Raw genomic sequence first — 16378 nt, 5'->3', positions numbered from 1 at the left:
TTTTGGCCACAACCCAAGGTATAGGGTGGCCAGGCTTCCTCCCTTGTCCCCACCCACCAGAAGCCTGTGTTGCCCCTCCTCCCTTGCCTCAGACCCAGTTTCTCAGTCAGGGGTGAGTGGGTGCCTGACACCGCTCTCAGGGATATTTCAGGGGCTGGCCCATGCCTGCAGCTCTAGTAGTCAGTGTGGTGACAGGAGGTCTTCAAGACCCCACATCCTGGCTCTAGGTAATCCCCTGCACCAGAGGAAGTAGCCCAGGCTCAGACGCGTGGTGGTCAGCACCCCATCACAGCCGAGTGGTTTTCCAGCTGGAGAAAACCTGCCGGGGAGGGGAGAGGACAGGCTCCACCTGCCCACCGTCTCCCTGCCATCCTGGCTGCAGCCTGCTGGTGACTCATTCCCCTGGGGAGAGAGCCTGATCCTCTCCCAGGGCACCCCGGGGGGCCTGGTGCTGAGCCCAGGGCCCCATGGAGCTGGGGAGTGAGGAGTGAGGCCCTCTGTCTGGGGAGGGGGGGGTCCCAGCAGACTTTTCTTGACCGCTCTCTTGGCCCCACAGACTTCTTCCCTCTGCCCACAGGGGAGCCATAGCCCAGATTACACAATGGGTCTAAAATGCCTCACAGGTGAGTGAGGAGCCCAGGCCAGCGGCTGGACACAGGAGTCCCAATTCCCCAGTGCCTGCTGCTGGGCTTGTCTCCATTCTACTGCCTGGGTTACTAGGGGAGAGGGTGGGGCCTGCCCTCCCACCCCCCACAGGGCTGTGCAGCCTGGGAGGGGGTGGGGAGGCCCTCTCCAGGGAAATGAATTCCTGGCCTGACCCCAGATGCCGGCCTGCTCAGCTCCGCTCCAGGGTAACGCTGGCTGCACACACAGCCCCATTGTACGCCTGGGCCCCGTGCCCGCCGTGGGCCTGGCACCAGCTCTATCAACAGCAGTAGCTCCGTCAGCTCCTTTGCACCCCCTTTTCAGGGCCCGAGCCATCGAGGAGGAGGAAGGAGGATGGGTGATTCGGGCGTGAGTGTGTCCTGAGTTGTAGGGACCGTTTGGATACTTGAGGAGCCAAAGGGATATATTTGTTTTCTCTCATCAACTGTGAGGTACAATATCACCCATTCACGGGAAGAAACCAAGGCATGGAGAGACTTCAGCAACTTGCCCAAGGTCACACAGCTGGCGAGTGGCAGAGCTGGGGGCCAAGCTCAGGCAGCTTTGGGTCCAGACTTTGGGGACCAAGACAGGCCACTTTCTAGAAAGTATACGTCCCCAGGGTGAAAGGGGCCCCTGGAACAGTAGGGTCTGGAGTCCCCGTGCTTGTGAGAAGCCTGATGGTTAATTTCCAAGGGTGATGCTGGTGGCGGGACTGGTAAAGCAGGTCTCCAGAGCTGTGCCTCAGTTTCCCTGCTCCACCCACACTGTATAGCCCCCTGTGCTCCTTGGGAGGGCACACAAATGTAGAGATGAGGTGTGGCTAGGGCTGGGGCCTGGACCCTCACCCCCTTTTCCTGTGCTCCACAGGCTGGTGAGAAGCACCCCCTTCCTTAAACGAGGCCTCCCTGGAGGCAGGGGTGCTAAGGCCTCTGGTTGTTTCTATTCTGAGAGTCCGTCCTGAGCTGTCCCATCTCCTCAGGTTTCCCAGCCTGAAGGGGCCTCTGAGGCCAGCTCTAGTCTGTGAGGGGGTCCCACTTCTGCCTCACACACATTCCCCTCAGGCCAAGATGGAGGGTGCCCAGACACAGCTCCTATGGGGTCTGCCCTGTTTCTCACTTTCTGGGTTCAACTTATCTGCTCCATGAGCCCTGAACCCTGGGGCTGGGCAGAGTTGAAGCACCTCCCTTTTCCTCGGCCCACCCCTTTGTCCCCCGTCTGCCCTGGGCATGTTTTCCTCCTTCAGTGCCACCTCAGCCTTCTTAGCAAACAGACAGAGCATTCTGCAGTGACCACAAGATTGTGCAATGGCAGGGCTGGGCCGTGGGGACAGGTGGGGAAGAGAGACGATGGAAGGGGACACCGAGGTTGGCTCCCCTCTCACCCACCCTGGAGCCTCACCTCCTTCCCCACTCTGCCCGGGCTCATCTTTCCCCGTTTATGCCAGTCCCACCAGCCAGTCAACACATCTGCATCCAAGGCCACCAGGGCTTCCAGAGATGAGTGTGGTTTGGACGGTCTGTGGGAGGGGAAGAGGGCATGGGGAGCATCTGGAAGCCCAGATTGTGTTGGGGACACGGAGCGAGGAGGCTCCTGGGGGGAGCCCAGGGCTTGTTGAAGGAGGGTACCCTGGGTATCTGAAGGCCTGACTAGGGAGTTTGGACTTTATCTGGCAGACAGTGGGGAACCATTGGGGGCAATGGAGCAGGCGATGCACCATTTTTCTTTATTTCTGTTCCCTTGTTTTTTCAGGGCTATTGTCTTTCTCTGTTTCTCCAAAGAGAGTCAACCCTTCTCTGCTCTTCCATTCCTTCTGTCTGATCCCTGCTTCCCCCATCCTACATGTCCATACTCTGTTCTTTGGCTTCCTTTGCTCAGCCATCCCGGCTTGTTCCCCCTGCCCTGCTTTTGTTTGGCTTCCTCTTCTTCTCTTCCTGCCCCCTGACTCACCTTCCATGGGGTAGGGGTTAGACTTGAGGGAAGGGGAATACAGGCATGGTGGGACTACTTGGTGGGGACCGGTATGACGGTGACTGAGCCAGGAGGACACCCTCTGTTCTGACATAGCCCTACACCCTTCAGGGAACAACGCTCCCCCAGTGATGTGGCTGAAGCTCATTAGGACAATCTTACTTCACACTTGTCAACCTGATCATTGGCGATACAGATTTCTCTAACAGATAAATCAGAAAATGATGGCCTTCATTTTCTTTTTATTAAGTTTAGCAGAAAGGTATATTGAACCAAATGGGAATCAGACTGCAGACAAATACTCTTCTCTTTTGTCTCCTTTCAAACATCCATCCACCTATACATGTATCCATCCATCCATCCATCCATCCATCCACCTGTCCATCCACTTGTCCATCCACCTGTCCATCCATCCATCCATCCGTCCATCCACCTGTCCATCTATCCATCCACCTGTCCATCCACCTGTCCATCCATCCATCTATATCCATCCACCTGTCCATCCATCCATCCATCCATCCATCCTCCTGTCCAGCTATCCATCCGTCCATCCATCCATCCATCCATCCATCCATCCACCCATCCGTCCATCCACTTGTGCATCCATCCATCCATCCATCCATCCATCCATCCATCCATCCATCCATCCATCTACCTGTCCATCTATCCATCCATCCATCCATCCATCCATCCATCCATCCATCCATCCATCCATCCACCTGTTCATTCATCCATCCATCCATCCATCCTCCTGTCCAGCCACCCATCTGTCCATCCACTTGTCCGTCCATCCATCCATCCATCCATCCATCCATCCACCTGTCCATCCATCCATCCATCCATCTGTCCATCCACGTGTCCATCCACCTGTCCATCCATCCATCCATCCATCCATCCATCCATCCATCCATCCATCCATTAAATCATCCATCCACCTCTCCATCCATCCATCCATCCATCCATCCATCCATCCATCCAATCATCCATCCACCTCTCCATCCATCCACGCATGCATCCATCCACCCACCTATCCATGTATGCATCCATCCATGTATTATATTCACCAATGCATCCATTATATCCATGCATATGTCAAATATTTATTGAGCACCTCTAGTAGATGTAGCACCTATAGTAGATGTTTTACACTTAATCCTTACAGAAACTCTCCAAGATGGACATTCTTCTCATTTTATACAGGAGGACACTGGGACCTTGTGAAGTTAAGAAAGTTGCGAAAGAAAGTTGCGAAAGGTCATGCAGACAGTGGGCAACAGATATGGGATGCAGCTCTCCCTGCTTCCAAATGCGTGCTCTTAGTGTGGACTCGGATGGCTTTCTCTGATGTCCTCAGGGCCTAGTTCTGATCATGGAACATAATGGCTGTGCTACCGAATAAACAGGCATGCTAAGGTTCTGGAGTGCTGGGGTTCTCTATTTCTCTTCAAGTTGCAGCCTGGGGATGGGAGGCAATGCTGGCTTCTACTCCTACTGGCATTTGCCACCAGTAACCGAATGTTGCTGTCACCAGCCCTGGAATGGAGGCTTCTTCATCACATAACTTGCAACCTGGCATGTCCTTGTTTCTTCTCTCCATCTTACCAACTCTGCTTCTGAGGACGGCCTTACCTCCCACAGGTGGGAAAGTTCTAGGTACCCCCTTGGTTATTGCACCTAACTCTCCGAGTCTCTTCCAGTGACTGGGTTCTTACACGCCTGCCTCCCAGCTTCTCCACAGGATGGCCAGCCCCCATTTTACTCTGGCTTTTTTTATTGGCCTTTTTCTCTAAGTGTTAGCGTTAGCTGCTCCATTTCAGGAACTAAATGGAGTTCCATTTCAAAACTACCTCCTCGGGCCTCCCTGGCTGAGACGAGGATGTGAGCACAGGTCATTTGCCTGGGACGTGACCCCAGGAAGCACCAGTAGTGGTATCGAGCAGTGACACAGGGCAGGGGAGGAAGCCAATGAAATGTGTGTTAGGGAGCAGTGACTGCTGCAGGTGCGGAGGCCCAGTCTCCTTGGGGACCTCTGTCGACTGAGCTTTAGAGTCACCCCACAGCAGGGTGGGGTGAGGGAACTGGGTGTTTTGTCACTTGCACCCCTCATCATTTGGCTAAGAGCTGCTGGGGGTAAGAGGGGTCCTACCCCCGGTGGCTCTGGCACAGATGCAGGGGCAGGCAGCTGGACGTGCTCAGGTGGGCGGGCTGATTGAGTGCCCGGGGGGTGTGGCCGGGGTCCTGACAGCATCCACCACGCTCACGGAAGCCAGGCCTGGTGGTCCAGCTGGTCCCCTGGAGGTGGCTCTTCTCAGCCCTCTTACCACAGCTCTCTGCTCTCCATGCCCATGAAGCTGCCATCCCCTAGCCCCACGCTGCCGCGGGCAGACGCTTCCTACTGGGGCCAGTCACCAGTACCACATTCACGGTGTACAGCAGATCCTTAAGGAGCACCTACTATGTGCCTGCCGGGTGCCATGGAGAGAAAGAGGAAGTTGTCATTCACAGTCCAGCAAGGGGTCCCAGCACAAATGAGATTCGTGTCCTGTGCCTGACATGGCAGCCCTTTCCAGGCCCTGTCCTACGCAAGGGACCTTCTCTGTGCTCTGTCCTCCCCTAGAAGGTGGGACAGCCGTGCTGGGGAGCACATAGCCTGGAGCCAGACTTTAGTATCCCAAGGTATCTTCCCCGCTTTAGTATCCTGAGGCTGTGATTGTAGCAGCTCTTCTGACTTCCTTTTCCTTTCTCTCACTGCCTCTGCCTCTTCCTTCCTGGTGCCACTGGCCCCATGGCGGCCACGTGGCTGCCTTTTCGTCAGTGGGGAACTGAGCCTTCTAGTGCCCTCCCCCTGCGTCTCTATGGGGAACAGGATGCAATTCACGGGGCAATAGGGGGTCAGTTTATTCAAGGGCACCCTTCTCTGTCCCTGGTGAAGGCTCTGCCTCGTACCTGTGTCTTGGAGAGGACCTCCTCCCTCTTGACTGCTGTTCCCAGCCTCCGATTCACACTGCTATATAGTCTCATGCCTTCTGGGGCCCAGGAATGGGAAGAATTAAGCACTGGAAGTGGAGTGTAGGTAAGGCCTTCTGGTGTGGGGGATGGGGCAGGGCCTGGGCCTGGTTGGTCCACTTACACTGAGAGCTCCTCCTGGGCTGCCCAGGCAGGCATGCCAAATCCTGGTCCCTTTGACTCATCTCTCCAGCTGCTACCCACAGCCTTTCCCCTTGATGTTTTCACTTCCAAACCAGGTTTGATCACGGTTCCCGTGCCAGGGTGGCGGGGGCAGGAGTGTGTCTGCCTGTGCGGGCCAACCTCGTTACCTTTGACACCCTCCCCCTACTTACTAGTGTCATCTATTCCCCGGCCCATGGGCAGGGCTGGCGCTGGCAGAGCGAGCCAACAGCCATCCTATACCTGCCCCACTTGGAGAGAAAGGTGGCTGCACTTATTCCGGGCAGGCGGGTTGCTGGGAGGGCTGGGAGGATGGAGTCGATTTGCCAAGGGACTGAGAGGTGGACTTGAGGACGAGGCTTTCTGTTGGTGGCTCAGGTTGAGGCTTCAGCATCTATGATCCAGGGAGGATTAGGAGGCAGCTGCCTCCTCTGGGGGAGGCTGGGGAGGAGGAGGACTCAGAGCTAGAACTGGTGGAAGATCCTAAAAGGGGAGAATGGAGCTACCGATGCCCCTCCCCCACCCAACCCGCACAAGTCCCAGGGCCTTCGGTTCCTCTCTCTGCTCAGCCAAGGGCACAGTTCCTGGAGTTCAAGGACAGAAAAAACGGGGTGCGTGAGCTGCTGTGCGCATTTCCAGAGTAACGCTATGCTGTTTCTCTCATACCTTGGGGGTCGGGGGTGGGTGTAAGGGGAGCAGCTCTCTCACTTCTTTGGCTCGGGGGACGGTAGCTGTTGAAGGTCATTTCTCCTGTGAGGGGAGAGCTTGGTCTTCGGGGCACGTCTCCTCTGATTTCCCTGATGGAGATGGGATGGAGGTACCGGTGGAGAGTACCTGGGCAGGGCAGAAGCAAACCCAAGTTCTGGGGCTGGGGCCGCTGCCATGGCTGGAGAAGCCCTGGGGTGGGTGAGGACTGGGGTAGGACCCGGGCGAGGGAGCCCCCCAGGTGTTGTGCTCCTGGTGACTATTGCCAGAAGCCCAGCTCGCAGGTGGGGCGGGCGAGGAAGGCCCGCTGTAGGTGCGCGCAGTGAGGGGAGAGCGGTCTGGTTCTCCAGAGGCCTCTGCCGGTGTTGGCTGCCCCGTCCTGCCCCACCAGGCGTGAGTCAGACCGAAAGCAGAAGCTGCCAGACATTGCGCAGGGTGAAGTGAGGCAGAACCAACTGTGCTATTTTGGAACCTGGTGAATTCCCACCCCTGTCCACCCACCTCCCGTCTCTCAGGGCTCCCACCCCCTCCTGGTTGCCAACACTTTGCCTTCCTCAAGAGGACAGTGAGGGCAGGACTTGACTTCCCTTGGAATGTATGCGGAGGGGGTGCTTTAGGCCCCTCCCCTTGCTGGACCTCCCCTGTCCCTGGCCAAGAGTACTGGCTTCTGGGGAACCAGCCGTCTGGGGTGTTGAGAGGGCAGTGCCCCCTTCTGGTGGGAGCTCACAGGCAGGGCAGCCCTGGCGAGGTGCCGGTCACCAGCTTTGAGCACTGCCCATCTCCCCCGCCTTTCTTTCACCACTCTCAGGCCAGCTGTCAGCCGCCTCTCCTAGGGGTGTGAGCTGACAGGAGCTTCAGGTGGGAGCCTCTCCTGGCAGGGACTCTCAAAGCGTTGGGAGGGATTTCCGGACACAGAGAGGAGATATTTTGGGGCCAAGGGCCTTTCCAGAACCCATGACATCACGTACCCTGGAGCAGCCCCAACTGACTCCCCCAGTCCATGGTCCTTTCTTGGGCATCCTAGGCCTGCCTGAAGTTCCAGCCCCACATTTAGGGTTTCTTTGGAAACTGCATGAGCGTGGGGACCCCTGGTGGTCCAGCCCGCAGAAGTGAAAGAGGTCAGTGGGGTCTGTGTGTTTCTGAACCGAAGATTGGGGTGTAGAGTTCAGAGCGGTCACCCATCCGAGGGGAGGGTCGATAGGGGTCCCTGCCCCTCCTGCAGCTGTGCGGCTGGGGAGCGGGTGGGCTTTGCTCTTGTTCTGTACGAGCGTGTTGGGGGAGATATGGGCGCAGCCTGCCCCGTGTGATGCTACCTCTCGGGGGCCCTGAGGACAGAGCTCCACCCTGCTTGTTACCCCCCAGCAGCCTGCGGGGGTAGGTTTCATGCATGGGGGTCGATCAGCAGGCACGTTGCAGGTGAGCAATTAAAATGTGGGTCTTTGTCAACCTGAGGTGAGCAGGACTTGGGTTTCTTATTGCTCAGATAGATTTGGGACTTAGGCAGGTGAGAGGGAGAGGCGAAGCAGGAACAAGTGGTCTCCTAGGCCGGCTGCAGGGGCTTCAGCACCCCCACGCTACCTGGGGAACACCTGGTGCGTGGGCACAGGCACGCCCTGCCCGCTGGGTCGTCTGCTCAGTGCTGGAGCCGTTCTTTGGGCAGGCAGGCCCTGGGGCGGTGTGTATGGGATGTAAAGTGTGCACGTGTGTGCCATAGGGTGTTTGGAGGAGATGTGTGTGTGTGTGCAGGGCTCTCGCATGGTCGGTCTGGGTTGCTTTTCTATCGTATCAGCTTCTGGGCCGCTTCCCCGTAGGCCTGGACTGTGGCTTTGCCCCCAGTGAGCTGCTGGCGAGCGCCTGGCGAGCGCCGGGCCTGGAGCCCTGTGTCCCTGCCTCCACCTTGGCTCCTGGGCCTGAGCGTCAGGGCTGTTGGTCAGGTTCACTGCGGGGCTCAGAAGGGCACCTTGAGGTACCTCTCTCCACCAGAGGCCTGTACCTCCCTGCTGTCGCCTCCCACCTGTCACCAAATTTTGAACCAGGTGACCAGACCGCAGAAGGCCACAATCCTCCTAGGATGCCGTGGCAAAGTGCAGATTCTGACTCAGCGGGTCTCAGCGGGGGATGAGAGTCAGCTCTCAGGGGATGCGATGCCTGGGGACCATGCTATGGGTGGTGAGGACGCAAAAGGCCCTCTCCCAGCTGAACCCCATCGAGGTCTACGCTGCTTCCCCAGCCAGGGAACGAGGACCCGTGGACCAGCTCCTAGGTCCCAGGCACGCCACCCACTCAGCTCCTTTCATCCCCTCACCTTCTCTGAGGGAGGCGCCATCCTGTTTCACAGATGGGGAAACTGAGGCTCTGACAGGTTAAGGACGTGTTTCGGGTCACACAGCTAGTAAGTGGCAAAGCCAGACTTGGACTCTGGTCTGTCAGTGTCCACAACGTCTGAGCAGTCCACTGGACCCAACGGCCTGCCCGAGAGCGAGCAGACTCAGAAAGACCAGATGCAGCTGAGGGGGATGTGTGAGGGGGTGCACTGCAGCTGTCCGGGAACTGCAGGGGGCAGCCCGGGGTAGTTCTGGGAGGTGGGGGTGGGAGAGCGGGTTTGGAGAGGAAGGAGGGACTGAAAGGAGAATAGTGCTCCCTGCACTAAATGAGCCTGAGCAGGCAGAGGCTGGGTGTGCAGACTCCCTGACCAGGCACTGTAGTTCCAGTGCCTACCAGCTGTGTGACCTTGGGAGAGCTTGTCAGCCTCTCTGTGCTTCAATTGGTCCCTCTGTGATATGGGGGATATATTACTACTTCCCTCACGGGTGAGTGGGGTTGCTTTGAGGGTTAAATCAGTAACATATATCAACTTGTAAGCACTAGGTATGAGTATAATGAACACCAATTTGTTTGGACCCAGGAGATAATAGGCCACCTTCTGTGAGCTGAATGCAGTTGTCCCTGCTCATAGCTGTTTCCCTCCTTCCTTTCCCCTCCCCTCTTCCAATGTCTTCTTTTATTTAGCAAAGCCTGGATACTTTAGTTATAAAGAGGTTGTTTTCAAAGTACTCGGAGGCAGATTAAACTCTTAAAAAGGGAGGCAAACAGTAGGAGTTCCTTTGCAATGTACAAACTGCAGGGAGACCAGAGAGGCTGGCAAGCGGGTGGGGAGGCAGGTGCTGAAGGAGAGGAGACACCCCAAGAGCAGGGGCCAGCACAGGCACTGGTGGGTCAAGTGCACTGTGGGCCAGGGCCTGGGGCAGGGAGGGCTGGAGTGGGGGGTGGCATAGGTGCTGGGGCAGGGCTCAGAGTGAACCCTTAGCTGGGAGCCAGGACAGGAGCCAGAGAGGCTGTGTGTGTGGCTCTGTGCTCCTCTTTGCCCCTTGTGCAGCCGGCAGATGGGAAAGCAAAGGCGGGGTCCATAAGGCGGCCACAGTAATCCACCTCCGTGGGGCTTCCCCGTGGGCCCTGGTTTCCTCATCTGTTCTGGAGCTGGTGGTGGTCACACATCTAAGAGAGACCTGGGCTTGTGTCCCCATTTCACTGTGTTCTTACAGTTTGACCTTGGAAAGGTCACTTAGCATTGTTGAGTCTTGGTTTTCTCATCTGCCAGAGGTGCTGTTTGTCCTGTGACGTGTTTGTCCTGAGGATGGATATGATCTGACAGATGAGAGCTGACGTAGGTCACGTGCTTAGCTCAGTGCCTGGTCCATAGTAGCGACTTGAGGAGTGTTTGCTGCCTGAGAGAACGGGTGATAATCGAGCAGGTCTTGGGTCACTGGACCGGCAACCTCTGAGGCTCATTCTGGCAAATCTGAGGGGGTGGGATGGGGTGCAGTTTCCAAAGAAGAAAGCTGATTTTTCTGGAAGCTTTCTTGCAGCTGGGGAGACTGGTAGGTGGCCAGGAAACAACCGGAGAACACAGCAGTGTGGACACAGGCAGGAGGCTCAAGTGGCCCGAGCATCCAGGAGCGGAGTGCAGAGGAGCAGGGGGCAGGGGTTTCAGGCCCCTCAGCCACTCAACCCAGGAGAAAGGCAGCTGCCCCTGAGGGGCAGGGTGAGGGATCTGGCGTGTGTGCGCGTGTGTGGTGAGAGAGAGAGAGAAAGAGAGACACACGCTGCATGTGTGGCTGGGCTGTATCTGTGCACATCACAAGAGTGGACCCTGACCCAGGACTTCTCTGGTTTTTCCTCTCCGTGCTTTTCTCAGCTCCGTGTCCCCCCTTTACCCTGTACTTCAAATTCCAGTGGCCGTCCTTCTGGGGCAGGGCTCCTGTCAGGGGCCAGCGGGTCCCTGAGACAGGACAGTTACCTCTCTTTGAAGCTGCCCCCTTTGTTGCACAATTGCCTTGCCTTGCCCTGGGGGAGCAGGCCAGCCAGCTGGGAGATGTCAGCTCCTACCCTTTCCTGTGGGATCGAGCTGGAACATGTGGCTGATGGGCTGGAGCTGTGGGCAGTGGAGACCACAAAGCAGGAGCTCCCAGCTCCCCTCTTCTTCCTTTCCCTCTTACCCACCTCCTGCCTGGGTTCAACAGAGATTCAAACAGAAGCCCCTGACTGCATTCCTTCCTCCCTCAGCCCTGCAGCCTCTTGCAGTATCCTGCATTGGGTCCTGGGATGGAATGGAGCATGTTCTGGGTTCGAATTTGGCTTTGTTGCCACATTGTACAGACCACCCTTTTGGAACCTTCGCTTCCTCCTGTAATTCATATTTGTTCCCCAATTTTGATTCATCAGAAATAGGTTGATAAGTCTGCACCAAGAGTGTTCCCATGTGGCAGAGCAATAATGTTGCACAAAAGAAACAGAGGACCACATCTTGCATGATAGGCCTTGTGTCTGTCCACGGTCATGTGACTCAGCCATGGGGATGGAGGGCAGACTGGAGGGTCCGTGTAGGGGAAGGTCCTGGAGGGAACTTTCCAGGGTAATGGCAACATTCTTCATCTCGATCTAGGTGGTATTACGCGTGGGTACACACCTATGAAAATTCATTGACCTACACACTTTAAGTTTGTGCATTTTGCTGGGATAAATTATGCCTCAATAAAAAAGGAAAAGGCCAAAATGTTAAAATAAACATGTAAAAGCAGGTACCACGACCTCATTCCTGTTCCTGGTACCAAATACTTTCCAACCAAACAATGCATGCACCCTTACTGGGGTGAGTGTGACTTCCGTTTGCTCTTTTTAATATTGGAAGGAGCCAGAGGTCCCCACTGCTGCTGCCTTTCATGACCTCTAGGGAACCGCTGGGCAGATAATAAATAACAACCTGCATTAGTAAGTGTCTCCAGCGTGCGGCTGCGGCTGAGTCCACTCTGCTGAGCGCTCTGCCTGCGCATGGTCTCCTTAGACCCCACGGATGGGCATCTTTGCCCACCTGCCTCTCCCATAGCACTGCAGTGGAAAATCTTTTAAAACCCAGGGCTTTTGGAGAGGAAACAAATAGGGTGCCGAGTAATTGGAAAAGCAGGTGAAGGCAGTCCTGCCCTGTCCTATAAGGAGAGACAGAGCTGGGGTGACCACTCGGCTGCTGTGCCCCAGCCTGGGGCCTTGCTATGGTGTGTGTAGGGGTGTGGGGTCTGGGTGGGGGTGGGGAAGATTTGTCCAGGAATGCCCTGGTGAGCATGGACAAAGCAATAATAAACAGTGACCGAACGCTGATATCTGCCCTCTGCCCAAGCTCTCACCCTTGCAGAGGAATCCCAACTTACAGCACAACAGCTCTATGGGAGAGGTGGCCCCAGTTGGTAAGCCCCACTTGACTGATGGAAAGACTGAGGCTAGGCTCAGACATTGAGTCAGCCAAAGGATTCTGATGGCAAGTGCCCATAGCCAGGACTGCTGGCTCCTGGGAATGTTATGACACCTCCCCACCCCTCGTTCTCTCTGGGTCTGGCCTAGCTGATGCCTCTGAGGCCCTGTGGGGACCTGTGACCACCTCGGCAATTTGGAATGGCCTTTCCTAAGGCACGGGGATTGTGTGCACATTCTTGTTCCTTTTCCTACTTCATCAGGCCTTCCTTTGCTGCCTCCTCTGCCAGAGGGGACTCAGACTCAGAGACAAAACAAACCCCAATCCTGGAATCTTCCCCTCTCTTCCCTTCCCCAGGCTGAAAGGTTCCCCAGGAGCTCACAGGCTCATCTCCCTCCGCCCGCCTCCTGGAGCCACAGCATCTGTTCAGAAGGCCGTCCTTTAGTGGTCGCTTTGATTTCCCCTCCGCCACACTGTGTAGCTCCAGCACAACTGGTAGTTTGTAACAGACTGGATCAGGAGACAACTTCTTCCGACCACAGAGGCACAGAACATAATAAATGGCTTAAACAGGCGCGCTGGCTGCTGGGTTTGCTGGGCTCGCACACTTTGTTGTTTCAGCCGCCAGACATGTGTTTTTCTGGGAATACAGGAAATTATCCCTGCCCTTTGAGGAAGGGCAGAGTTTTTTCTGCCTGTGTTTGGGGATTCCAGACCATTCCATCATCCCAGGCACCCTGTGGCCCCTGGGCTGGATGAAAGAGATCAGAGATCAGCTGAAACCCTTTGATTGGAGGGGGGCTTCCTCAGTGGGAATCCCTAAAATGAAATGTGGCATCCCCTACTCCAAGTACAGGACCAAGGCCAAACTCTAAGCCCGAGGGTTAGGGTGGTGGAGACAGAGTGCCAGGGTCCAGCCTTGCCACTCATCAGCTCTGTGACCTTTGGCAAGTGACAACCTTTCTGTGCCTGTTTCCTCATCTGTAAATGGGAGGCAGTACTGCTACTCACGTCCTGCAGTATTGTGATAATTAAATAAAGTGCTTTGAACAATACCTGGCATATAGTAAGCAGGTGTTGTTAGCATTAGCTGTTAGTATAAAATAGTTTTCCCAATTAGAAATAGATACATGTTCATTATAGAATAAGAACAACGTTCCAAAAGGTGAAAAGAAAAAAACCCAAAAAACTTGTGATTTCATCATCCAAAGAAGTCAGTAATATTTTTGTATATTTCACCCCCGAGGGGTTTTTCTACACATATTTGTAGGTGGTAACGATCAAATTTTATTTACAATTTTACATCCTACATTTTGTCTCTTGCAGTGTTACTTACTGTAAACAAAGCGTTCCACCAGGAGGGGCACACCATAATTTATCCAACCATCCTATTGCCGGACATTGAGATTAGTTTTGATTTTTCTCTACATAATGTGATAGGCATTTTTATGCAGAAAAGCCTTTTCTACATTTAGGATTACTTTCCCGGGCCAGTGGATTTCTTTTTAAGGCTTTGATACATAGTGCCAAATTGCTTTTCCAAAGAGCCTGTACCCAGCTCCTCTTGAGAAGTATTGTTGAAGCTGCCTGGCCCCAAAGACGTTTTAAAGTTGTAGCCACACTCGGATGGAAAGGTAATTTGTTCAACTCTTCTTTTAAATTATTTGAGGTCTACACTCATTCTTATGTACATTTTTACATGAAAATACAACACACAGACAGAAAATGTACTAATTGTGAGTGAGCAGCTTGGATGCGTTCTCAAGACTCCCCTGTGCCCCACACTCACATCTAATTACAGAACATTCCGAGTTGCCTGCCTCTCCCCCCTTCCCCCCAGCTGTCCTGTACCCCTTCCCCGTCACTGCCCCCAACGGTAACCAGGACCCTGAAGATTCCTTTTGTCTGTTTTTGAACTTGATATACATCCATCAGGCCATATGTGTGTGCATTTTTGTGTCTTGACTTCTTTTGAGCAACATCGTGTCTGTGAGAGTCGTCTGAGTTGTGTGGAGCAATAACTGGTTTACTCTTCTGTGAGTAGCATTCCCGTGTTTGGATGTCCCACGCTTCTTTATCCATGTTCCTGCTGATGCGTGCTTTCTAGTTTGGGCTACTGTCCATAGAGGTCCTGTGACCCTTCTAATGCGTGTCCTCTGGGGAGCACAGTTGGGCATCCACTTAGGAGTGGAGTTGCTGGCTGGCTCATGGAATTTGTGTATTCTCTGCTTCCTGCTCCCATTTTTAAAGGATCACCTGGAAGACAGAAACATCCCCAGGCCCCGCAAGCAATTGAGGGGCCCTACCTCAGCTAAGAGCAATTTGAGGGGCTATGTATGAAGACTGTGCTTCCCCCAAAGTCTCCTATCTGGGGCTATAGTGGAAATGGAGTTGGGTTCTGGGTCCAGGCCTTAGAGCTCTCACGGGCACGTGGCTTCTGACCCTGGCCCGTGCCTCTGGTGGCCAATCAGTGTCCTCACAGGGTCCTGGGCTGGTCTGCCAACCATTGTACTGAGCAGGACAGTGCTTGGGCCAAACTCCAGGTAGACACGGGAGGACCAACTTTGGACATGATTGGAAGCAGGGTGGGCCCCTCACAAACCCCTAAAGCTGTCCTGCTTCCTTTGCCCTTGTTTTAAAAGAATCACACAAGTAGCACATGTTAATATCCTGAGAGTTAAGTGATACAAAAATGGAATGAGAAACTATGAAAACCCCTCTTTCCCACTCCACCACCCTCTCCCTCTCTCCTCCCCAGAGGTAACCGCTCTGAACAGTTCGGGGTGTTGGGGGAGCCCAGAATAGTGGATAAAGAGTAGGGGCTGCCTGGTTCAAATCTCCATTCTTCTGCTTATCAGCTCTAAAACCTTGGGCAAGTTACTTCACCTCTCTGTGCCTCTTTTCTCCCTGAAAACTGGGGGCGACAATAGTAGTCACCTCATAGGGCTGTTGTGAAGAACAGATGAGTTAATATTTGAAAAACACATAAACCAGTCCTGATGCATGGCCTTCGTTCAAGAAGTATTCTGGTCCTTCTAATCTTTTCTGCACATGTACCCATGTCCTGCCTAATGGCCTAAAGTTGTGCGTTTTAGTCTGCAGTTTGCTTTTTCCACTTAGTACTACATATCTTTGCGATCTTTATTTCTTATATAGGACATTTCCTGTTCTGGGGCCTCATCTTTCCTTATGTGTCCCTTAGGGAATCAGTGATTTCTCCCTATTTTTCCTCTCCCTCTGTCCACCTCTTTCCTCAGTCAAGGTCCTGAGCAGCTGGGTATTACTGAGGTGTACGTGACTGAGGAGGGAGCCCCCACACCAGCCGGTATGAACCCAGCTGTGGCCCTGACCAGGGAGCCCAGTGTGGCCCTGTCACTGAGTGCCGGAGGGCCTGCCCTGGAGAGTACTTGTCCCTCCCCAGTCCATAGAAAACATAGTAGGGGCTGCAGTTTCAGCCGAGGTGAATTCTGCGCTTACCGTGTCTCCATGAATCCTCACAACAACCCCATGAGGAGGTACTGTTACTGGCTCCCTTTTACCAAGGAGGAAACCAAGGCACAGAAAGGTTAAGTGGCTTTCCCAAAGTCACGCAGCCAGTATGGGCAGAGCAGGGACTTCGGTTGAATCTGTGGGACTGTGAAGCTCATTTTGGTGACAACTGAGCTAGAACCCAGACTCAGCTTAGGGCAGAGGTAGAGTCAGGTGGGAGGTACTGAGTAAACAGCAGCAGGAAGCGGCCTGTGGGTTCTGAGGGCGCAGATGGGAGTGGCTCTTATTGCCTTTGCTGAAACCTCAGTTCCTGCTACGTTTCCCATGCAACTGGGCAGGGGCAGGAATTCTCTAGGGCATCAGGCCCCCCTCCCCTCAGGAAGATGGTGATACCTGGGGGTGTTTCTTTAGGGAAGCACCTCAGCCCCAGTGTCTGCACACGGGGCACTGAAGGCTCCTGGTTTTACTGAGGACAGGCCTGGTGGGTCTGGAGGTCAGATGTTGGGGAGGGGTCCGGGGTCATTTTGGTTCTCCTGTGTCCTTCTTCTCAGTTCTGCCTGCCCAGACCGGGCGCTGGGGGAGGCTGGGAGTGGCCCCTCAGGCTTTGAGAATTAGCAGGTGTGCTTGAGGGGTAAGCGGGGGTTAGTATGTCCAGGG

The 16378-nt window shown here is 54.7% G+C and overlaps 1 protein-coding gene across 6 annotated transcripts in view; it reads left to right on the top strand.

Moving 5' to 3' along the window:
• Positions 1-16378, top strand: part of TFEB (transcription factor EB) — a 46977-nt gene that overhangs the window by 19831 nt on the left and 10768 nt on the right. The window contains exon 1 of one of the 6 annotated variants that reach the window (XM_033102919.1): positions 5504-5689. The exons of 4 other annotated variants lie outside the window; for them this stretch is intronic. Coding sequence is in view for 1 of the 2 variants with exons in the window: in XM_033102916.1 (XP_032958807.1) it covers positions 13859-13866 (8 nt within the window). In the remaining variant the exon portion in view is untranslated. Of the gene's footprint in view, positions 1-5503; positions 5690-13679; positions 13867-16378 lie in introns of those variants that run through there. One more of the 6 variants, XM_033102916.1, reaches the window with a different exon arrangement.

The sequence above is a fragment of the Rhinolophus ferrumequinum genome, chromosome 3 (genome assembly GCF_004115265.2).
Source record: "Rhinolophus ferrumequinum isolate MPI-CBG mRhiFer1 chromosome 3, mRhiFer1_v1.p, whole genome shotgun sequence".
In the NCBI taxonomy this organism is placed as follows: Eukaryota; Metazoa; Chordata; class Mammalia; order Chiroptera; family Rhinolophidae; genus Rhinolophus; species Rhinolophus ferrumequinum.
Note: the sequence above shows the minus strand (reverse complement) of the source record. Positions and strands in the feature narration are given on the sequence as shown.